The 24,953-nt window shown below is 35.0% G+C and overlaps 1 protein-coding gene across 2 annotated transcripts in view; it reads left to right on the forward strand.

Annotated features, from left to right (window-relative positions):
- TAF2 (TATA-box binding protein associated factor 2) overlaps positions 1-24,953 on the forward strand; it is a 59,219-nt gene that overhangs the window by 17,687 nt on the left and 16,579 nt on the right. For both annotated transcript variants that reach the window (XM_056486044.1, XM_056486045.1), the window contains exons 10-22: positions 570-655; positions 4,174-4,309; positions 5,079-5,233; positions 7,406-7,520; positions 7,618-7,727; positions 8,374-8,439; positions 10,319-10,571; positions 13,744-13,884; positions 15,165-15,275; positions 16,609-16,802; positions 17,373-17,512; positions 23,038-23,107; positions 24,586-24,695. In XM_056486044.1, coding sequence (XP_056342019.1) covers positions 570-655; positions 4,174-4,309; positions 5,079-5,233; positions 7,406-7,520; positions 7,618-7,727; positions 8,374-8,439; positions 10,319-10,571; positions 13,744-13,884; positions 15,165-15,275; positions 16,609-16,802; positions 17,373-17,512; positions 23,038-23,107; positions 24,586-24,695 — 1,687 coding nt within the window. The remainder of the gene's footprint in view (positions 1-569; positions 656-4,173; positions 4,310-5,078; positions 5,234-7,405; positions 7,521-7,617; positions 7,728-8,373; positions 8,440-10,318; positions 10,572-13,743; positions 13,885-15,164; positions 15,276-16,608; positions 16,803-17,372; positions 17,513-23,037; positions 23,108-24,585; positions 24,696-24,953) is intronic.

Here is a 24,953-nt window from a genome sequence, read left to right on the forward strand (position 1 = left end):
TCAGACTCAGTGCAGAGCTTGGGCCAAGCATAAATATTTATTTGTATATTTATATTTCTATTTATTTGTATATTTATATTTTTATTTATTTGTATATTTATATTTTTATTTATTTGTATATTTCTATTTCTATTTCTATTTCTATTTATATTTATATTTATATTTATATTTAGTACATTGTGTGTGTGTCTGTAGCTGTTTTTCATTGCATGAAATGCTAATCTCATTTATTTCTTTTGGTCAAAGACAACTTATTTATTGAATAAAAATACTCTGGTTATAATATAGTTCAGCACTGTTGGGGATTAGCCCCCTTTTCATCCCCTGAACAAGTATAAACTGCTAGTTCCTACTGTTCTATTATTGTTTTTCTTTAAAAAGAAAAATGTTTTTTCTTTTAAAATTGTTTTTCTTTTTTCTTTAAAGAAGATCCCTGATTTTAAAATATTTCTCTCTTTGTAAGCAAGCTTATTAGGAGGTATGACTTGAACAATATTAAAAGCTTTCCTGTCTTTTAAATAATTGCTCTGCTCTTCAAAATTATGCTAACTTGCATATGTTGTTCTTAGGAGTTAGATCAAATCGTGGCATACGAACTGAAGACTGGAGGAGTTTTACTGCATCCAATATTCGGAGGAGGAAAAGAGAAAGACAAGTATGTTTATTTAAGCTGCAAGTCATTGCAGGGTATGTTTTTATGGGGCCATTAATGTATGCCTTGGGTGTGTTGTGGAGCACAAGGCCAAAGGCTCAAGATCTCGAGCTGCCCAAGGCATGTATTACCAGTCTCATAAACTACATCTTGAGTATATTGTAATACCTGTTGTTTTATTTTTCTTTCAATTTGAATCTCAAACAAATGAAGTATAATGAATGTTTTTAATGCTCTTACAAAACTGCTTTTTAGTAAGAGGGTAAGGGAGAACATGGACCCAGGATTTTGACATGAGCTGTTTTTGGAGTGGTTAGTAATTTTCAGGCTTTTTTATGCTATCATCAGTTTTCTATTTGCCCTTTTTTCTTTCTACTCTCAGATATCACCTTGTAGTCTTAGATTGAGATTTCTTAGTATATTGGGGGTAGAAAAGTATCAGACCAGTAATCTGTGAAGTACTATTAGTTACCAGTGTGAACTGGCTGGGTTTTTATTTTCCCTATAATTGTAGCTTCAATATGTCTGGCTTAGAATGATTCCCCTTCTTTCTCTGGTAATACTCCAGTACTACCCACTGAGTAGTACTAAATACTGGAGGTAGAAAAATATTGTTACATGTCAGATCAGTAAGTTGATACGGGTTTCAGTGACAAGGTTTGGCTGGGTTTTTCTTTTCTTGCATAAATTGATCTCCTTGTAACACAGCCTCACAAGCAGTTGCTTTTTGGAAATGCACAAAGCAGCATGTGCAGAATTGCAAGGTTGAGCCTGTATGGGTAAACTACTGTGTCAACTTCTGTTCTTTACTGCAGCAAAAGCTGTATTATGAAAATACAACCAAAATTGCCTGTAGCAGTGGTTCTTTTGCATTTGATGTGTGCAAATCCAGATTTAGTTCATTTAAAGTTAAAACTCTGGATTTAGAGCTGAATGAATTATGAAAATCACTGAATTCACAGGAATAAGATCAGGTGAAACTAGAGAAAAGGGGCACATTTTTAAAGAAGGAAATTCACTAAAATCAAAATTTGTTTATTTTATTAGTTTCACTATATTTAGTCTAGATTTGGACACAAATAATTGACAAAATCTTGTCTTAATGCTCTTAAAGTTGTGTTTTCTTGCTGTGATATATTGTTGGAAAATGTTTCTGCAGTTATTTTACTGCTTCATTATATAACAGCTTGTTAGTAATAACCACAGCACAACTTAAATATGAATTACAATTGTTCTTTGTAGATTGCAGAGTTCTCTTGTATGTAAATTATGGATATGTTCCTGACTCTGGGAGATAATTTGTATTTAAGGAAGGTATTTTCATAATGGGGCCTAGAACATTTTTCTCCAGTATATTGTATGCATTTAATTTCTTTCTTCTGCTTGTTATGATACAGTTTCCTGACAAATGTATTTGCAGCACAGCAGTTCCAATTAATAATAATATGAAGAAAATTTGTGTTAAGTAATGATCTCATTTTTCAGCTAAACTAAAAGTAAAATGCCATAATGAATCATCAAGGGAAAAAAAAAAACAAAAACCCAACTTGTTTCAGACACATGAATTAATTTGTGTGCAAAACAAAGGTCTCAGATTCTTCCTGTTTATGTCTGGTTAGCACAAACACTGCACTCCAGAGTGCTTTTTCTAAAAGACAAAATCCCAGAGCCTGGGACAATGAAGGGAAGAAAACTGCAGATTAACTGCTGTATGCATGAAAGCTTCAGAACAAAGCTTTGTGTGTAATCTTTTCATCTTTTGTCCTCCTCTCTCAGACTGTGGTTTTCTTCAGCCCCTTATTGTGCTGCTACCACCCTACTGTAAAAATTAAAAGCTTCTAGAAATTTATTTAGGTATATTTTGTATGGAAGAAGCTTATTAACCAGGTTTACATTGAATGGCTGGACTGTGTTCAAGAGCATGAGCATTACAAAATTTTGTGGAAAAGCTGGTTCACTTTCTATTTCAACAAAGGTTCTACATCCATATTGGTAATTTTAACCAATATGTTTTGGTGCCAAATCAGTAAAAACTGTGGAATTATAATGATTGAAGAAAAATATAATCTGGATTATTAAGAAATGTATTAATATTGAAGGAGCTACAAAATGTAACTGTCAAATGCAAACTTTTCTCAGCTTGTTTTGCAGTTAAATAATGTATCCAGTACCAAAATCAATCAACACTTAGTAAATTTAAAAAGGGATCTTGGGATTGTGGGTCCTGGCTCGTTGTAATTTGCAAGAAAAGAATTTTACGAAAGTCAATCAACTGTATAATTTGAAGTTGGATAAATAGTTTTTATTCTGAGACCAAATTATTATATAATGTCTGAGCCACAACCTCCATTTCCTCCTTGAATTTCAATTCTTTCATGATTGCTAATCCTTCCCTACCTCAGAATAGAGAAGTATCCAGAATAACAGGAGAATTGTGATAAGGGGAACTTCAGCAACTGCTTATCAGCTACAAACAAGGAGTTAAACTCTACTTCTTTTCCACAAAATTACTGTACCTAAGAAGGATAATACTTGCCTAAATTTAGAAATACTTCTCTTTTTGTATCTTCTTAAGGTGTTTAAACAGATACTCATGAGCAAAGTCAAGGGATTCTCCCAGTAAGTAAAAGGATGGAAAAGTTATTAAGGTATTTCAGCTCCCTTAGTTCTTGCCATCAGAAATACTAAGGGCTGCAGATAAGGAGCTAAGTGCTGGTACTTGTTGGAACACTTGCTAGTGAACGTCAGCAAAGCTGCTTTCTTCAGATGTTTGTTATTCATTCAAGGAAAACTCACTCCTGTGAAAAATACAAAAATGCTAAAAGAAAAAACATAGCAAAGCAACATACAGTTGCCACAGACTCGGTTCATCAATAAAATTAGGTCAGACTATTAATAATTTCTACTTCTCAAATAAGAGTCTCCTTAAAAGGAGGCAGAAAAGTCTTATTTTTCTCAAGGATTAAATATTACCTGCCTAGTCTTCTTTGACATGTTACCTAATTTAGAAGATACCAAGTTTGCCAAAATAATGGAAGATAAAATTGCTAACTAAAATAAAAGGAAAAATTCCTTAGACTCATCCCGTGAAAGCATTCTGTGAGTGGTAAAACTCCTACTTTTCTTGAATTGCAACAAGTATTTATTTAAATGCAAAATATTTACTGTATACAGTCATTCTTAAATGGAAGTGGAGCAGGAAGATTGCTGATTCATAAGTAATTTCCAGACACAGTCACAGGTTCCTTGCTCAGTTTGTTGGTGCTTCCACTGTCTCTACAGCACTACACAGCAGCCATCATGTGCTGTTTGATCTCTGTACAGTACTTGCTGCCTTGTACATACACCCTTGTTACCTCTCTGGAAAAGTGAGTGGTCTTTTTAAGTGTGCCATCATTTGTAACTAAAGCAGTACAAGAAATCCTGAGTAATTGTTGGTGCAGCTCTAAGCTTGGTTGCTGGGGTACATTTTAAGTTTCATTCAGTAAACAACATATATGTTGTTTTTTGGTTTTTTTCAGCCCTGCTTCACATTTGCATTTTTCGATCAAACACCCTCATACACTGTCCTGGGAATATTACACTATGTTCCAGTGTAAAGCACATCTTGTTATGAGACTGATTGAGAACAGAATTAGCATGGAGTTCATGTTACAGGTAGGTGTTTAGATGGTTATGTGGAATATAAAAAGACAAAACTCTTTGTCTTCAATTTCATTTATCTTCATTAAATAGAGTTCAGAGAGGAGCAGAACAGGTCATCATCAGATTCCATGTGCAGTTTCAGTTTTAGCAGGAGTGAACAAACATTGATCATTTGGGTTAGGATAAGGTTAGCTGTTATTCTTATGACATAACTTACTTTTTATATGCTGCATATTCTCTTTAATCTTAAGGTGTTTCATTGGTTTAGGCTGAGAGCCTGTTTTACTGTCCCTGACTGGTGTTGCTGTCAGCTAATCTAATGAAATTATAAATAATGACAGTAATGAGAATCCAGCTCACTTATAAGTAGTTGTCAGGTTGAAAATAATGCAGAGAACCTGATGAATGTTTAATTTCTGGAAAAGGAAATATAGTCAGTGATTTCTTTTACTGTAGATAATTTTTCTAAGTTGATGATCTTTTAATGGATTTTGTACATGCATATGTATGTGTAACTTGGAGGAAGATACATTTGGACTGAAAATTGCTGATATGGTCAAGCAAATAATTTCCCATAATAGCTTGATTTTGAAAATCTTTTTTTAAAGGCAGTTATCAGAAAGTGAGTTTATAGGCCTTTAGTTGCAATTCAACTGAAACTAAACAGAAAAGCTTATTTTATATATAAGTTATATTAGTTATAAGTTATATTAAGTTAATATATAAAGTTTATGTAAGTTTATATTACTTTAGGGAAAGTAATAACTTTTTATCATTTTAGGTTTTCAACAAGTTGTTGAGTCTGGCCAGTACTGCTTCATCTCAGAAGTTCCAGTCACACATGTGGAGTCAGATGTTGGTTTCCACATCTGGGTTTTTGAAATCTATCTCAAATGTCTCAGGCAAAGACATCCAACCTTTAATAAAGCAGTGGGTGTATCCTTTTTATTCTTGGTCTGGATTGTTAGTATGGAGAATGAATTTGGTTTTTTAATTGGCACTATCAAAGGAATGTGAAGAAGAGTATGAAATGTCTTTGCATAAAACAGTTTAGTGCGTTATTCTGTGAATTACATATATATGTGAGCCACAAGTTCACAATCTTTTCATAGTTCTTTGAACTATGCTGGCTTCTTTGCATGTTCTTTACTAGAAGGGATTTCATTATTTTAAGTTTTCCTTTGAAGGAAGCACAGGAACTTAGCTGGAATTTAAGGCCAAATTATACTAAAAGGATTCCAGAGGACACTGCCCATAGAAATATGCTGAAGTCGGACATGGAAAATGCTATAGTCTGGTGCATTTTAATATGTGATTTCCAGTAAATCACCATGAAATAAGTAATCTAAAGCACAGACTGTTAATTTACAATATATTTTAATAGCTTGGTGGCTTGTGTTAATAGCACAGTTTCAGGTAAAATAAACCTCTGTGTGTTGATTCTTCAAATTTAAGTGATATTAGTCAAGAAGCAGGGTTTCTTATTTTGAATTGCTGTGAGGGGAAATTTGAAGTGGCTCCATTTAACAGCTTTAATTGTTTGTTTTGTTTAATGTGAATTGTATATGACTGCAGCAAAAACATACCTTACTGTTGGAACAGACAACAAAAGTAGGTGTTTATTTTTGAGCTGTTTAACAGCGTTCATGCATCTCAATATCTTAACTAAAAAGCACTGTACAACTAGTATTTATAGAGTAATTTGAGAAGTTAGTATTTTATTTGCACCAGAAGTGTTCATAAAGTATAAATACACATTATTCTAATTTCCTTACTTGGCTGTGCCAAGCACTTAAGAAAAATAGAAGCTCTTTATTCACACTGCAGCTACACCTAAATGTCAGCATTACTATCTGAGCTGGGTGAATCTTAACTACATCTGTTCTGTAAGGAAGAAAGAATTGTACCTTACACATTTGGGGATTTTTTCACCTTCTCTATACTTCTGCCCCAAGGTTGATCCCGTTAACTGTAACTTGTATTTAATCCTATGATTGCAGCCTCCCTACCATGCTTCAAGCACTGCTATTCCTGTGAAAATGGATTTTTCCACCTTGTAAGATCACAGCAGGTCTTTATGTTGTTTGGGAGGAGATCTTACTGCTATTAGCTAGTGCTGTCTTATGCCATTAGCAAGGGCTGTGGTGATGCTGAGTGTAAACCTTGTGCTGAAGAAACCACTAAAAATGTCTTAAACCGTACCTGATCACAAAGTCCCAGAGCTTCATGAAGGCAGCCTCCATGAACAGAACTAGTCCGAGGTATTTAGCAAAATGGCCAAGTTTTGGGAGGAAAGTTAATAACTCCCATACAATAAGAAGTGTCTTTGAACGTGGAAACTCCTCCCTTAGATGTTGTGACACAAAAGAACAGATTTTCCTCCCTTGCTTTTGTCTCATATTGTCAGAGACTTGTGAGAGTGCATTAGACTAAAATGCTTCAGTTTAGTGTTTTTGTTTACTGTAAGTAAAGTGTAGTAATGGCTGTCATACAGAAATGAATGATGAAATTATTCACAGGAAAAGTTGTCTTGAAGAAATCATTGCCTGGACAAAAATTTAGAGTGAGATTGTTACTTTTGTCATTCATATTGTATATTCTCATGTATATGTGAACTCATATACACACACAGGTGAATGCCCACATGACCCAGTTTGAAAAACTGCAATAAAATAATGGAGTAAAATGTAGTGTGGGTAGAAAGCAGAAACTAATGTGTACATTTTCCCCTTAGTTTTATTTAACTAAAATACCTAGTCAAACCATATTGAAATTTCTGAAGTCTTACACAATTACTTTTTCTGAGAGCATGCCAAGGATGTTGGATGTGGTGTAATCCAGAATAGTTTCTCATAATTAATTTCTTTGTACTAGGTAGTTTTTATTACACTTCAGTTTTTCTCCACAAGAGACGTGATTGGACATTAAAGAACTATTTAAAGAAAAAAAATTAAAGAATTTCGTGAATGAATATCAGTGATTTCATTTCCAGATTTTCTTGGAATGGGAAATTCTAGGAATAAAGCATAAAGCAGGTGTTAAGAATTGAGAATTATGGCTTTTTATAACTGTTGCATTGTGCACTAGAATTCCTATACTGCTTATTAGGGATCAGAGTGGAGTGGTAAAATTTTATGGTAGCTTTGCATTTAATAGAAAACGGAATGTATTGGAATTGGAAATAAAACAAGATTACACATCTCCTGGAACTCAGAAATATGTGGTAAGGTCCATTTTCCATATTTTACCTGCACACACAAATTTGATATATACATTAATGATAAGTTTAATGTTAATAACAAAATCTTGTGAACTTGAAGGGTCCTCTTAAAGTGACCGTGCAAGAACTTGATGGCTCATTCAACCATACATTGCAGATTGAAGAAAACAGTCTTAAGCATGATATACCTTGCCATTCTAAAAGCAGAAGGTAAGAGCTAAAATACTAATTGTAGGTATTTTTACTTTAGATTTATGAAAACATACAGGGCATTTGATGATAAATGCATGCTTCTTCTTAATCTTACTAAATAAGATTTACCTGTGATGTGAGTGGAAAATTTCTGTTTAAGGACAGCAAGAAACCTTATACAGTTCTTAATTACCAATCATTTTGTAAAAGTTTTATGAAGACCTAATTTAGGTAGAATGAATTGAACAAAGACTCTAATTAATCAAATTATTCAAAGTACTTTTGAATGGAGATCACAAATTAGAGGGAAGACAAATGTAGGCCAGAGGAGTGCCTCAAGTGAAGGGACTGCTGAGACTGTTACATTAAACCTAAGGAACAAGAAAAGTGACATACTTCCCACATAGTCTCTCTATCTTCTAATACATTTTAATAGTTACTTTGAATTCCACTTGTCAAACTTCTGTGTTTTTGTGTAATTGTAAGAATAGTGGGAGTAAAAATTGTAGAAATGGTTGCATAGCTAAAATTTGTGAATATTTTTTGCTGGAGAGAGCATTATGTTTTTTGTGGTAAAATACACAGAGTATTTATACAGCCTTAATTTATAAACATGTATTTGCCAGTCTGGTAAGTAATACTTTTTTTCCCTCTTTTTTAATAGAAACAAGAAGAAAAAGATTCCACTGATGAATGGAGAAGAGGTAGACATGGACCTTTCTGCTATGGAGTAAGTTGGCTTGTTAGAGTTTCTCAGTGTGAGTCTGAGCCATCTTCCCCTTGTCTAAAGCTTGCCATTTTGAAGGATTGAATAATAAAGTTGTACTTTGTTATATGACTGACAACTTTGAAGACTATCCCACATTTCTTTGTCTTTTCTGCTGTAGCTGGGGAAACGCTGGGAAAGTGTAAAAAGTATGGGTTAACCAATATAATCAGATTTTATAAAATACCTTGGGCATGGTGTGGTGATAATAAATTACCTGGCTAACACATTTCCAATGATACCTTCAGCTGACTTTATAGGTAAAATTAAAGAAGAATTTGTTTGAAACAAAGTGAGAGCAATTTTTGTTGGGTCTTGATGAAAACCATTTAACTGCCACTAATGCACACAAGTTCCTGAAATCTGTAATTACAAAACAATTGCACTAGATTAAAAATAATGATAAAGTGCTCCACATTGAAATCCACATGGACATTAATTTCAGTTGGAGCTGTTAAGCTCTTTGGAAGCAAATTGTTGCCCAATGTAAATACCAGCTTTACCCTCCTTGACATTGAGCCAGTGGGGCCCTCAGAAACTGTGGAGGTGTTGGCACCTTGTTTTATGGCTGAGGGAAATAAATAATCTGCTCTTGAAAGCCAGTGATGTCTCTTTGAAGAAGGATAGATTGCTTGTCACCTTAAAAGTGTTGCAGATTCTCATAAACTTAACCTCATCTAACACATGATGAGAAAAAACTTTGTAAGGCGTATTTACATCGAGCAAGTCATTGCTATCATTTCCATATAACAATTTACATATGAGTAGTTTAATTGTATTGAAGGATAATTACCCTAAATATTTGTGAGTATTTTTGATCAGTTAGGCTCAGGTCCCTGCTGTGTTACCCTGAGCTGACACTTCAGTGATCTTAGAATGAGACCTTTGAGCTGGGATGGGATTTTATGCAAAACACTTGCACTTTATCTGATAACCGATCTGTGGTGTGGTCATTCTGCTGCCCAGTTTGGACTACTCTGCTCCAAGCATGTATGATAATACACATTCTGTTTTCTAAATCTTGTGTGTACAGTCTCACTGTTGTTTCTTCTCCAGCTACTAACTTGATGGTAATTCTGGTTTTTCTAGAAAAGTATACAGAAATACACATCATATTTATAATGATGCTCTTTTCATCAGTCCAAACTCTCTCCTAATGCCATGTCGGTATTTTGATTTTGTGATTTTTATGTGGAATAATGAGTAAGAGAATGTATTGCATAGTTTGTGCTTGCTGCTCCCAACAAATTACTTCTGCAGTCATGGTGTTGTGTGAATACTAAAGTGCAAAGTGTTTGGGTGGAATGCAACAGAGTCATTTTATCTGTAGGATAACTTTAATCCTGACTTTTATCATAATTTTCATGGTTACCCTTATAAGCTTTAAACATCATAACATGTGAGTGGTTGTAAAGGAGTTTCACATCTATTGATTAAAAAAACCACCTGATTTTCTTTTTTGGATTTTTTTTTTGTAGTCTTAACCTTTAAAAAGTGATAAAAGACTTATCAGTTAAAAAAACTGTAGCATCTGAGCAAATAGAATTAAATATACTGAGATCATACAGTAGTTTACCATAAACAAAGATGTGGAGGTTAAAAATGCTATAACACTGTATTCATTTGGTGTATTAGAGGTTTGGACAGATTGCCCTGGGAGGCTGTAGAACAGGAGATTGAAGCAGGAGACTTTCAAAAGTCTATGTTCTTTCTAACCTGTATTTTGTTATGGTTCTTTGAATTTAAATGCTTTACAAATAACTCATAACAAGTTAGAAGATCTTTAGAATTTCTATAGTCTTGAAATTTTGTAAGCTATTAATGTTTTTTCCGTGTGTCTTAGTGCTGATTCCCCCTTGCTGTGGATAAGAATAGATCCTGATATGTCGGTGCTGAGGAAGGTGGAATTTGAGCAGTCTGATTTCATGTGGCAGTATCAGCTGCGGTATGAGAGGGATGTGGTGGCACAAGAAGAAGCCATTCTGGCATTGGAAAAATTCCCTACTCCTGCATCCCGGCTGGCCCTGACTGACATCCTGGAACAGGAACAGTGTTTCTACCGGGTGAGAATGCTGGCCTGCTTCTGCCTTGCAAAGGTGAGGCTGTGTGGATGGGAGTAAGGGAGGAAATCCACTAGACTTTGTGAATGGCTGAAAATGGGTCAAAACTCATCACAGTTCCTAAACTGGCTTGATATTTAGCTTCTTAAATGTATTTGCCAAGTATTTTTAACATGACCGATTTGAAAGGAAAGTTGTATTATTTTAGTCTGTAAATGGAGACTGCAGAAGGCTTTCATAATTGTCAAAATTGAGATGTCAGACATGAAAACCACAAGGGATTTTTCCAGATTTCATTAAGTGGCAGAAATAAAAGACTTTTGTTTAATTTTTTTTCAGAACCAAAGTATATTTTTTATTATTTTAGTGGGCAGTTCCTTGGACGGTCTGTTGAGAACTCTGAAGTGCTGAAATTCATCTTTTTCTAATTAGACTTCAGATTGCTACTCTATATCATTTCAGATTGAATAGGGTCACAAAATAAGCATCAAGTTGGGCTACAATTAAATACTAAAAAGCCAAATAATTGCCTTGAAAAGAGAAGATCTTTTTTTTCCTTAGACATAAAATTAGCATTAAGAGTGAAAATTAGTACACCCCTAATTTTACACCATGTGGGTAGAAACACAGAAGAAGAATTTCTAAAATGTCATAGTAGTGACTTTCATGGACAAGAAGACATATTGATTGACAATTTGTAGAGTTCAGATTATTGACATACAGATTGCTTTTTGCTGTGTACCTGCGGGGAATAATTTAGTTCCCATATAGAAATAAAGCATTCACCCATATTTTGAAAATCAAATCCCAGTGTTTTTGACAAACTACTTTAATATTTTGAAACACTGATGTGAAACTGCCAGTGTATGTTGTAGTATTGGTGCTGCCAGTATCTGACTTAAAATATGTGCTTTTCATAACAAATTCACCTGGAATATCTAATAGTATATATTTCACAGATAAATATTAAAAGAGCAATTGTTGCAGCATTTAAATGCTATAGTTTTTTCTATCTTTACTCTAACTTCTTAGGGAATTGGGCTGCAGATAATCATTGCCAGTTTTGTTCAATTGTAATTGTATGGAAAATCTTGGGTCTGTGAATAAGGTGTTTGACTTGCAGAAAAGAAAAAATAATGAGGAGGGTTCTTTTTTGTTGATTTACAGTTTCTAGCTGGGTTGGAGTTACTGTTGTCAAATATTATTGGTGTACTCATGTTGATACAGAGAAATAATATTTGACAATGCAGTTATCAAACTGAATTTGCTACACTTTTTTTGTATACTTCACGGTAAAAGAGGACTTTAGTCTCTACAGCAGTGAAGTACCCAGGTGACATACTAAATCCTCATTGATAAACTAAGAGATATGTGTGTACATGTGTGCACACACTGTGCTGAGTCTTTCAGGACAAATAACGTGTACAGACAAAGGAGAAAATAATGTGACAGTCTTAATTCCTGAGGGAACACAGGCTGATTTCCCAGTTCAGATCCATTGCAGTGTAGGTGATGTGTTACAAGCTTTGCAATAGGAACACTATTATCACAAACTTCTCCCTCCCAAATATTGAGGAGTTTCACAGATGTGCATGAGAGTCTCACCTTAGTCTACATTTTTATCCTGTATTGAATTGAATGATCCAGCAATGGAGTGTGCCTCCTGCCTTTTTAAGTAGGAATAATGCAAGACAGATTCATTTGTGCTACTGTATGGTGTATGTGCAGTTGTATTTAGTTCAGAATATGTAATATCTCAGTAGAATAAGCAGAAAAATCAGATTCTGTCAGTAAAAAGAAATTCAAATTAGTTACAACACATAAGACCAAAAAAATACTGAAAAGATGATTATTTAACTACTGTTAATTTTAGTTGAAAATAGTTGTTTATCTACAGATTTTGTGAACTTAATGCTTGCAAGAAGATGTTAATATTTTAAAATATACACCCTGATATTAATGGAATAGTGAATATCTTATAAGCATAGTACTCTTTGATATTTTGGGGATTGAATTTTATTGGACATTGCTACATAAATTTCATATTTGTAGTTTTAAGTTCTTTATCATGGTTTCTAAGCAGTCTTTGTGATTAATTTTCCTCTGCAGGAAGCTACTGTAGCTTTCAGAAAAAGCTGTACCTGCATCTTTAGTTCAAACCCTTCAGTTACTACATAGGGAAGAGGAATTGCAGTATTCCCCCTCTCTGACTTTCCTTTGAAGCCTGGCTTAGTGGAAAATGATTTTTAGTTATAAAGCACCACTCTTCCACAAAACCGATAGTAAAGTGGATTGCTGTGCATGTTTAGATAACCTCTTGCTCTTTCTTCACTTACATATGTAATAGCCTTTGAAAGAAGCGACATAATTTAGAAGGAAATCATCAAATTCAGGTTTTTCTTTGTTAGAACAGATTATTCCTTAATTTGTCATGGGTCTGTAACAATGGGAATTCCTGGTACATTGTAGGGTGCATGGATCCCATTTGTTTGTGTGCACACACACACCAGGCAGATTATCCGTTAGCAGGCACAGGTGGTTTTGTCTGCAGGCTTTCAGTGCTCCATATAGCAAATGTATGAAACCCAGGATGCTGGGAAGGCACAAAAAGCAGTTTTGTCTTTGTGGAACCTTAACTGTTTTACACCAAAGCAGTGTATAGCAATAAATTGTTCTCAGTGCACAGTCTTTTAGTAAATGACAATTAAAGTTAGAGGGAGCTGCCTTGTCTTTAACTTTAGGGGTGGTCTTTTATTCTTAGGGTGGCTGAGGCCTATTTTAAAGTCTAGGCTGAGGTTACTGGCAGGGTGAATTTGGGAAGTCAGTATTGCAAAATCCTCTTCCATCACTGGCTTCCGTAGAGTCAGAGAACTTGGCTTAGTAAACACAGAATTTTCATCTAAAATATATAACAGAGAGAATAATTAAGAACAGAAGTTTATCATGGAAGGATAGTTAGTTGCAGATGTCTTCCAAATGGAACCATTTCATAAAATTTACCTTTAATGTAGATAAGATATATTGAGAATGACAGTGAAAACTTAGCTAATATAAGATAATACACTCATGAAAGTAAGTAACTATTTAAAGGACAGAATGTTCTTGGCAATTATCCTTTTTGATTATGGGAAATGTGTATTTTTCTACAGCCAAACTAAACTTGCAGTGGTCATGTTAATACGATTTCCCTTCCCCCCTACTTATTCAGATTGCAAATTCCATGGTAAGTACATGGACAGGACCACCAGCCATGAAGTCACTCTTTACACGAATGTTTTGTTGTAAGACTTGTCCAAACATTGTGAAGACCAACAACTTCATGAACTTTCAGAGCTACTTTCTTCAGAAGGTAAAATTTATTTTTCTCAATGAATGTTTTGAAAGAATGGTCAAAAATAGAAAAATGTTCCTATAATTGACAATTACAGGAATATGGATAGCACAAACCTGATTTACTCTTTAATAAAAATCAAAGTAACTAATTCTTTCTAATATGGCTTTAGTTTGTTCCACCTTACTAAAAAATCACTTAACAATTCTTAGCTATTTTTTCTGAGTAGCTGAAGTTAAATTAGCAGTTTCTTCGGGAGAATGGAAAATTATATATTATATAATTACTTGCAATTATTTGTAAGCTCATTTTTAAATAGGACTGTAGAAAGATATTGGTGAAAGATAGGTGAATGAATTCAGCAACTGCCTTTATTATCATACTGCAAGTAAACTCTCATAACTCTTAAATTGATGGGCTTTTTTATTCAAGACATTGCATAATCCTTCCTGCCCTCTTCTTTCTATTGTCAACGTCACATATTGCCACTGTTTATTTTGTGTTAACAGAGGGTTTTTTGCTGTAACCTATAGTTTTTGGTTGTTCATTGGATAACAAAATCAATTACAATGTTTTTCTCTCATGATTTGCTTGACTCGGTGATTCAGTTCTTATTTCATAGATTTCATCTTACTGATTTTATAGAAGACTCACATTTTGGGTTTTTTTACTCTGTCCAAAATTGCTTCATCCTTCATGTCATTTTTGGACCTTCTTTTTGTATTTTTGTGCTTTTTTTGTCATTGTTCATTCTTAACTACTAAATCTTCCATTTTTCTCCCTTTTAGTCCTGTGTGCCAAGTCTGTAAATCTAGAGTGAGATTCTTAAATCTATGTTGAGTGGAGCCTAAAGACCTGCTTAGCTCATTCTAAAATAAATACCTAATCAGAGTAACAGCTGTCTGCCTAATAATTATTCAGGCTTCACTGATCCCTTTGAGTCTATATGTCTCAGTAAAAATGGAAGCTTAGACTTGGTGTTCACATGAAAACACTCAAATTCAGTGTCTATATCAAAATAAATTCCATCATCATTTTCTGTGTCTCACTGTTTTTCATTTCATACCTTTTTAAATGTCTGTATTGTGACTAATTACTGAGCAATAACTACATAGTTTCTTTAATCTGAAAATTACATAGTATGTGGTCTGACTTTCAAAAAGTATGTAAATACAGCTTTTCAGACACCTGCTATTGTAAATTTGTTAATTGCTGATTTTCAGGATGTACCTCTTTTCAGGATGTAACTATCATTTCAATAGTGTAAAGAGTGATATTAATTAATTTTTATTACACAGACTATGCCCGTTGCCATGGCCCTTCTGAGAGATGTTCACAACCTTTGTCCTAAGGAGGTTTTAATGTTTATTTTGGATTTGATCAAGTATAATGATAACAGGAAGAATAAGGTAAAGACTGTGTTTATTTTAATCTCTTACTGATTTATTTGTGAAAAAAAGTTTTAGTTAATACACTGCACGATGTTTGATGCCACTGCTGCAAATACCTAATGAGAGCTGATGCAAAGGTTAGCAGTAAATGTTAGAGAATGTTGCCTAGCTGACATTTCTGTGGCAGCACTTCTTGGATGTTTCAAAGCTCTATGTGCTTGTTGTTACTAAGGACCTGCTTGTCTTCATTTGCACACATACTTTTTTTGCTTGATTCTTTTTCATTCAAAGGACCCAAGTGTTTGGAGAAAATGTAGCATGAAAAGTTAAGCACTGGTTTTTTTATGTTTATTTCACCTTGAGAGAAGTATTTGAAAGAGCAAGAAAAGGAAATAATCTTTTTTTAACACTTTGCAGGACTCTGGAATTCTGTATTCAGCTGAGTTCTAGCTCACAGAACTGGATTGTCTTCATCTGGTTTAATAACAAGTGAACCACAGGCTTATGTTGTCCATCATTAAACTGAACCATCTAAGTTGGAAATGCTGTCACCCCAAGTTCCTTCCCACGCAGACCACTTCTGAAGGATGATTAAATGACCTTTAAAGATCATGAGATGATACAGAATTCCTTATCTATAGCTAGGAGCCTAGCATAAGTTTCCCATTTAAGTATCCAGAGTGAAGTGGAACCAGTCTGATGTGTCTTAAAAATCATTTTTTCTTGTGTATAGAACACATACTGTAACAAGACATGTGCTGCTTGCTACTGAAATAAGGATGATGGATGGGGAGAGGTAGAGAGTTGGACACAAGAATGCAAGCATCAGTAGTCACAGAAAAGGGTGACATGTGCTGACATCACTAAGGGAGAGGTTCAGCCCCACCTTTTCATGTGTCCCTTCTGCACGTGGTTGACATAATCTGCTGCATCTGACAGATGTTGGGTTTGTTTAGATTAAAGTACCTAACATTCAAATCCAGGACTTCTTTCTGCTTTTTGTAAATTTGATTTTTATATGTTTTGTTGCCTACTAACACAACCAACAGATGCAAAAGACAGCATAATGGAAGGGGTGAAACTATGAGCCCCAGGTAAGAAGGGTGGATGAATAAGTAAGATTTTCTTCACTAAGCAGCAGTGAGCTTATTAGTTCACTTCAGAAACTCATGAAGTTGCTGGCTGGATTAATGGCACAATTTTCAGAACCATTCTTTTCCTGTTTTCATTTCTCAGTTTCTCCCATGGTTTTGGTTTTATGATCTGTTCTATAACAGGGCTTAAGCATTTCTTAGCTTTGAAAGGATGTATATCATTATATTTTCTTGTGTTAAATATTGGTTTTATCTAGTTTTCAGACAACTACTATCGTGCTGAGCTGATTGATGCCCTGGCCAACTCTGTGACTCCTGCAGTCAGTGTGAACAATGAAGTTCGAACACTGGATAACTTAAATCCTGATGTACGACTTATTCTGGAGGAAATTACCCGTTTTCTGAATATGGAAAAGCTTCTTCCCAGTTACAGACATACTATCACAGTCAGGTATGGTTTAATGACACTACTTTTCTTGGGCTTTATGCACCTGTCTGTAGTTAGCTTTTGCTGAGATTTTAGCTTGTATGTCTTAATCTTAAATGTCAAATTCCTTTCAAGTTTCAAAAGCTGATAATGCAACTGTGTCTTGATTGCTTTACTTTCCAGCATTAATTTTTGTAAATGTAGACCTTTAGTAATAATTAGTAATAATGTGGACCTTTAGTCATAATTTGATCATCCCATGCCTCTTTAAGAAGAGCATTTATGAAAGTTTTGCCCTGTAACAATAACTGTAGAGCATGCAATATCATCTGAGTTGTGTTTCTCTATGTTGTCATGTCTCTGTTGAAACCAAGCAATGGATTTGACAGGGTGGAAAATTATGCATTTCTGCCTAATTCAGAGATAATAAAAGCTGTATGTTAGTGCTGTGAAAGTAATTGTAACATATTAATCATGTTAATGTGGATAACATAATTCAGAAAATTTGCAGTACTTGATCTGGAAGAAAGTAAGTTTATTTTTCTTGGCTGGTGTTCCATAAAGCTGATGTCAGTTTTCTTCTACCATTTCTAGCTGTTTGAAAGCTATTCGAGTGCTTCAGAAGAATGGTCATGTCCCAAGTGATCCTGCTCTCTTCAAGTCGTACGCAGAGTACGGGCACTTCATCGATGTCCGAATAGCAGCACTGGAGGCTGTTGTTGATTATACCAAAGGTACTTATTTTCCAAGGATTTTGACATTTTCTAACAATTCTCATACAAATGTAATGCTTACCTCATTAATATTGGGTTAAAGAGTATCCACCTGAAGGACTTGTATGGTGACAGGTGTATTGATAAGAAACTGAGATTTCTGGTATTGTTTTGTCCCAGCAAGTACAAGTGTTATGAAGATGTGTTGAGCATTGTTTCTCAGTGCTTTGCAAATTGAATCAGGTAACAATGTTTTGAAATAATGAGTGGCAGTAAGGAGATTTGTTAATTTGTCTTTAATACTTTAGTGACTTTGATTTAGTCAATTTCAGCCATAATTGTTAGTCAAAGTCATTGATTTTGCTTTCCCTTCCTCCTGATATCTTAATTGTGCTTTTTGCATGCATCTTGTGCTTATGAATTTTGGAAACTTAGATTATTGTAGAGATATTTGGCTGATTCTGTTTTGCCATTCCTTGTGCATAGCTTATGTTTGTGAGATGTTTGCATTCTTTTAATATTGCTTTTGTCCTAGTTGACTATTGCAGGTCCATAAAAAAAAACCAAAACCCTGGACAGTTTCTTAAATGCTCTGTAGTTGATACTCAATCCTGATATATTTCTAATGGCAGTTAGAAAATACAGCTTCAGTGATTTGCATTACACAAAGTTAATTTAGTTTTATATTATCCTGATCGTTTATTTGGGTTAATCTTTGTTTATTCAGCAGATTTGTAATACTTATGTTTTTGGAGGTTTATACCTTTCAAAGTGGCCAAGTCCTTTAATTCTTCCTCTCTAGCAGACTGGTAGATCTAAATTTCTAATTATTCTGTCTCAGATTTAGTGGGCTTGTTTTGTTTTCAGGGTAAAGGAGAGTTTCCTTTCCTTGTTACATGAATAATTGTTTTCTCCTTTTTTTAAAGGGCTGTATTACTTTGACATTACTCCAGTTATTCTATCCAGAGATTTCTCAAACTAGATAAGAGGTCAGAGGTTTTAATACAATTGGAATCTTTGAGTGAGTGCATTTGGTGAAATTCAGGCATCCAGTCACAGACTGGAACCAGGTTGCCATTCTGACCAGCTGATAACTGTGAGGGAGGCTGTGCACTTCACACAGACCAGTTGGTGATCCTGTGAGTGATACACAGCTAGAATTCAGAACTGTGCTAGTGCTATGCATATCTCTCTCCAGTGGGCTCATTGCTTTTTTCCATCCTTCATAGAATGTTAGTGGAAATATTTGCTGGAGAATAGAGAGCTTACTCATCAGCTCTTTTCCTTTAGAGCAGTCTCCTCTCTAATTCATCCCACCCTATGGAAAGACAAACTGATAGAAATAATGTTTCCTCATGAAATTCTTGACCTTTTATGGATGGTATTTATAGTTAATAACTGGCTCCAGTAAGGAAGTGTTTGTACGACAAAGTAATAGAGTACATCTTTAAAACAGCTGATCTAACAGAGTGTTGTACAAGCAAGGTAATAGCATAAGTTGCTTGGAACCTACAGGAGGTTAAAACTTGAATGGTGAAAAGTAGTAGGTTACTTGAAATTGAGTTGAGCTGAACAGAGGTTTTGACTGAGTTCACTGTGAGATCTGATAATGACAGACTAGAATACTGCTGTACGTAACTGCCTTGCCCCTTGCCAGCAGCTTTTTCTCTGATGCAGAGGTAGCAAATGCAAATATCTATCTTCTATAAAGTCACTACAATTCACCACACAGCCTGCTATCTAGCTGGTCATCAGCTTCCAAGCACTGAACACAGGAGCTTGTGCTCCTGCTGTAAGATTGGTGGGTTTTTGGTGGAGGGACGATCCAGAAACTCAGTGTGATAGCTGACTTCTTCCTCTACTCAAAGAGGAGCTAGCAGTGCTTGTCTTGCAGAGCCCTAAACCTGGCTTTGGAAGGAGAAATGATAGGGCATCTATTGCCAAGAGATCTGATTTTCATTGTTCTCGGTTACCTGGTTTCCAGTTCATACTGGATGCAAACCAGCAGCTATCAAGTGCCTGCTGCTTGTGCCAAAGCTGGCTTTTAACAGTTCTTGCAAAAAAAGCTAACAGATTTTGTAATTTCCATAAAAAGGAAAGTCTGTATTTTCTGGGTGGAACTTTCAGACTAGGAATAACACTACCTTTTTTCAAGTTACTTAAAAGAAATAATTTCTCCATGGAACTGAATAAGTTGTTTTCTTTGCCATTAATAGCAAGGGGTTTTTTTGGGAAATGGTAACTTTTTAAAATGCTTGAGGCAGCATATGAGGGCTTGGACAGTTTATCTAAAGTGGCTTGAAGTGAACTTTTTAAAGTTTACTTCTGAGAGCTATATAACTATTACTTGTATAGAACAAGGCAGTTGCATGCTTAGAAGAGATAGCAACAAACTATTGTAAATAAACAACGATTATCAAATTTGATAAATGTTAAAGTTCAGTGTCAAGAGATGTTCTGCTTCAATTGAGAACTGAGACAACACTACTTGTAATTCGAAAAAAAAAATCGCAAGAGGATTTTTGTTTCAGAAAGCAATCACTTGTGTTTATAGCTACCAGAAGTATGAAAATCTACACATGTTGCTTTTCCTACAGCCTTCTCCTAGCCAAACTGGCAAGCTACAGACAGGATGGGTAGTCAGTGCAGTGTTAAGAATTCAGGTCGTGGGCCACACTCAGAGGGTTATCAGTGGTTTTTACTCAGCCTGGCAGTCTCTCACAAATGGATCCCCCAGTGTGAAGAACAGCATTGAAAAGAGCCTCACCACATTTATTGATGAAAAAGCTGATGATGGGGGGGGCACGTCAGAAGGGAGAGACAGAGAGACCTGGGCAGGCTGGGAGAGTAGGAGGGCAAGAACTGGATGAAGTTTGACAAGTGCAAGGTCCTGGAACAATATAACCAAAGAACCCAGAACAGACCAGGATCTGTGCTTGGGGAGCAGCATCACTGAAAGGGACCTGGGGGTCTGGGTGGATGAGAAAATGGCCACGAGTCAGCAGTGTGTGGCTGCATCTGCAGGGGCAATACCAACAGAGACTGAGATGTGATCATCCCACTCTACTTTATACTCAGTTTGCATTTCAAGCAGTGTGTACAGTTGCAGCCCTCACAATTCAAGGAAGTTGTGGGCAGACTGCAGAGGATCCAAATAGGGGCCATGAGGATTATCAGAGGGGTGCAGAACCTGCTCTGTGAGGGAGGAGTGACAGAGTTTCTCTCTTCTTTCCCTGGAGAAACTCTCCAGAGTTTCTCTTTTTTTTCCCTGGAGAAGAGAAGGCTTAAGGGCACTTTATCACAATATTCCAGTACTTAGAGAGCAGCTGCAAAGTGGATGGAGTGTCTCATCCACATGGAAAGGAGAAGGATTAACAAGTAAAAGTTGCAGCAAGAGACATTTGATTGATACAAGAAAATAATTTTTTTACAGTGAGAACAGTCACTCAGTGGCACAGCCTCCCCAGAGATGTGGTGGAGTCCCCATTGCTGGAGGTTTTCAAGATGTAGTTGGATAGAGTGCAAGATAATCTCAGCTAGGCTCCCTTTCCCATGGAAGGTTGGAGCAGATGATTTTGTGAGGTCTCCAAACCAGGCCTGGTATATGATTCTTCTGGCTAATAAGATTTGTTCTGCCTGAGGTCGGGTTTAATTTGTCAATGCTGTCCAAATTGTTTCGTAGTTCCTATATAAATTTGAAGAGCAGGTTAAATGCTTTAGTAGCAAAGCTTTGGAAGCCTGGAAGGCTTAATTTACACTGTAAGGCAAATAGCAGGGAAGACTGAAGACTTGCTTCATTTCTAGCAGAAATAAGTTTTAAACACACTTTTTTTTTTTTTTAAATCACAAAAGTATGTTGTTACCTAGTTTTGTTATCCAGTATCATCAGCCTAAAGGATTAACCTTCCAGACTTTTCATTTTCTAATTGAAAAGCGTTTTAAAATCCCTTTTGTTAGTCAAAATAATTGCAATTTGCTAACGATTGTGACTTCATGTTTGCGGTGTTGCAATTCTTTACTGTGTGGTAATAAAATGTTATTTTTGTTACACTCAAAACAACTTTTGTTTGCAGTGTTCTAGCTGCCTTCTATCGCAAGCCAGGATGAGCAGCTGTGCATTGAGCTGAGCACAGGAAGTCACTAATCCCTTAAAAGTATTTTCTCTGCATAGTTTTTCAAAGGTTTCTGGTTTTTAAGGCAAATCTGAGATTGTAGTTCTGAGCTGTATGGATACAAATTTGCTCTGCATCATCTAGAACCGTACTATACTCTGAACAGTGCACTATGTGAGCTAATACATTCTGCCTCTAAACTGGGATTACTGGAGCCTCACCAGTGTAACCATTTTTGGCTTGGGTTGTAGGAAGAGCAGGGCTGACTTGCAAGTGGCCTACAAAAGACTCTCCAGCCATTGCCATAAGCAATATTTTAATGTAGTTGCCTTCTCCGAACCCATAAAGTGGTCTTATGTTCTAGTTGTCCAAAGCATTTTAAAAACTTGTAGTAGAATGAAGTGCTGGTTCTTATATTATAAATAAATATATATTCTGTTAAAAGCAACTTACTCTAGTGAAATAACAAGAAAATAATAGGTATTAGAATTGTTGGACTAAAGAAGTTATATTTTAAAATTGTTGACTGAAAACAAGCAAAGAAAAGGAAGAATAGTTGAACTAAGGTATTTAGAACTAGAAATACAATTGGCTAGGAGAAGAAAGAAATACATTGCTAGGACTACAAGATGGAAAGCAATAGAAATGTTTTTGGATTTGTCTATCCATAATGATTATTACACTCTTTTCATTGTTTTGAATAAATGAGAATACTTCTGTAAAAATCTTACAGTTATGTACCTGACAAAAACATCACATAAAAATTCTTTCTTTTCTTGTGTGATGATGATATTCCATGTAGTTCCCTATTTGCAGTAATACTCTGATAATCAAAGGAATTTTATAATGTAAGTTACATTTCAAACTAACAAGCTGACTTTGTTTCCAGCAGTGTCAAACAGCAATTTTCTAGAAGCATGGCTGATAGGTTTCAAAATCCATTTTAGTTGCAAAGTGAAATGATTTATAAAACCAGTGAAGGCTGCTGAGCGGATTATGATTGCAATTTTATATAAGCCCTGTAGTTGTCCTTTTTCTGTCCTATGTAAAGATTATTATCTTTCACAGATTCCTGTGTATGAGAATTGTATATTCTCTACAGAAGATGTTCTGCTTCTGATTCTTGAAAGGATATTTGAATGTGTTTATTCTAGGAAGCACACAATATCCAGATGAGCCTTTATTCTGATTTTGCCAACCAATTCTCATGCAAATAGTCAAATTGGTGTTATTGAACAATTCAGGCATGTAAGAGTTTCGTCTATTTCCATGTAAAGTAACACGCTTTTTACTTTGAATTTGCTCCATAGAGGAATTCCTCTTTAGTAGCAATGATTCATGGTCTTCATGTGCTAATTCAGGAACTCATGTCTTCATCAAAATCCTTCCAGTTTATATATATTAATAGGTGTTTTGTTTTATTTTGCTTTGCAGTTGATAGGAGCTATGAAGAATTACAGTGGCTACTCGCTATGGTTCAGAGTGATCCTGTACCCTACATAAGGTAATTGAGTTAATAAATAGACAGGTTTTTTATTAATGTTGAGGCTATTAAGTAAATTCTTCACCTGGAATCTAACTGCTTCTTCACAAAACTGTTTTTCCTTCTTGTTATTTTACATTAATTGAAACACATTTAGATGCTTCAATAGTTCACATCTCAAAAATTAGTTTATTCTGTTACTATTCTGCATTACGTTATTTTTGTCTTTTATATTCTATCTTGTGGCAGAAGTCTGAAGTTAGAGATTATTTCCTGATCATAAATAAAGTGTATAAATATGATGTTGCATATGGCAAAAAAGGCTTTGTGATACTTAAAAAAAGACAGAGGCTGAGACATAGTGCACACAGTATTTGGATATTAAGGGGTGTAAAGCAATTGTCAGACTGTAGGTGGGGTGAAAGGATCATGTAAACATATGGTGAAATTTTAGTGTTGCTTGTTTTAACTTCGTTTTCTCACAAGTGGTTGGATATACTAGCATATTCATTACAAACCTGTGGACACCCAGTTTCATAATAATTGGTTTTTTTCAACACTTTAATCTTATGATGACCATTAAAATACTGAGATTCAAACTTAAATAATACTACTTTTACTCTCTATATAGTTGATTTCTTACAAACATCATAGCTGCAAGGTTGTTCTGTTTCATTTCTGTCATTCTTGTTAATGAAAATAAATACAGATTTAGCTTCAGTTTAAGAAAGAGATTTAATTTTATTTGTATCCCTTTAAAGAGGAGTTTAAATTTTGAATTGAGTGCTATATGCTAGCCTCTTCTAAGAGAAAATGAAAAAAAAACTGTCTGCAAGATACTTCTTGTTCCAACTGTGTAAGACATCAAGGTGAAAGCTGGCTATACAGGGAAAAATTGTTAAAATAATAAGTAATGAAACAAAGGATTCATTACATATTTTCAAGGCCAAATTTAAACAAAAATGTATCTACTTTCAGCTCAATTATAAATACTGTAAGAAGCATTGTAAGTGCAGGATCTTCAGAAACCAATGTAACTGAAGAGGTGGCAGTGTTTGTTTCCAGAAAAATGTGCAAGTCACTGTTTTTGGTCCTGACATTTTGTATCAGTCATAAATTTTTACAGTTATTTAAAAACTCTTTGTTTTCAGTATGTAAGGAGTTTCTTTGCCTGTGTTTCTTCTTCTTGGTGAACTTCCAAGTCAGTGTGCAAAAAAGGATCATTACTAAACAGAAGAGTATAATGTAGCCTACAGCTGTCCAAAAACATCCTACTGCTTTGCACCTTTTTATCTCTGAGTTATATTGCTTGTGGTAAATCTGTGTCTATGCATGTTGTGGACAGAAGGAAGAGCTACAGGTATAAAACATTGCTTAAAAATTTGGAAGTAATTCTGTAAGTTTAATAAGTTTGTAAGAATATTGCAGATTCAACAGTCTTTCTATTCTTAGGGTTTTTCTTTTGAATTTAATAAAGATTATTTTTCTGTTTCTTTCAGGCATAAAATTTTGGATATGCTGACTAAGAACCCACCTTTCACCAAGAATATGGAGTCCCCTTTATGTAATGAAGCTTTGGTAGATCAGCTTTGGAAACTGATGAATTCAGGTTAAGTTTTTTGATTTGTTTTGTTGTGTTGGTGGTTTTTTGTGAGGTTTTTTTGAAATAAGTATTAAAAACTTACTTCAGAATATGCCAAGAGCTGTCTTAGTTTCAGTAGTTAGAAATTAAAAATCCAGTCTCAGAAGCTGAAAATCATCTATGTACTTTCTTTGACATGGGCTACCAAACCTTGTCTTTAATTCTTTTGGCTACTGATATAATGTGCTTTGATGTCCTTCTGCACAGAATCATACTTTTAATGTT

Source organism: Oenanthe melanoleuca, chromosome 2 (assembly GCF_029582105.1).
Source record: "Oenanthe melanoleuca isolate GR-GAL-2019-014 chromosome 2, OMel1.0, whole genome shotgun sequence".
NCBI lineage: Eukaryota > Metazoa > Chordata > Aves > Passeriformes > Muscicapidae > Oenanthe > Oenanthe melanoleuca.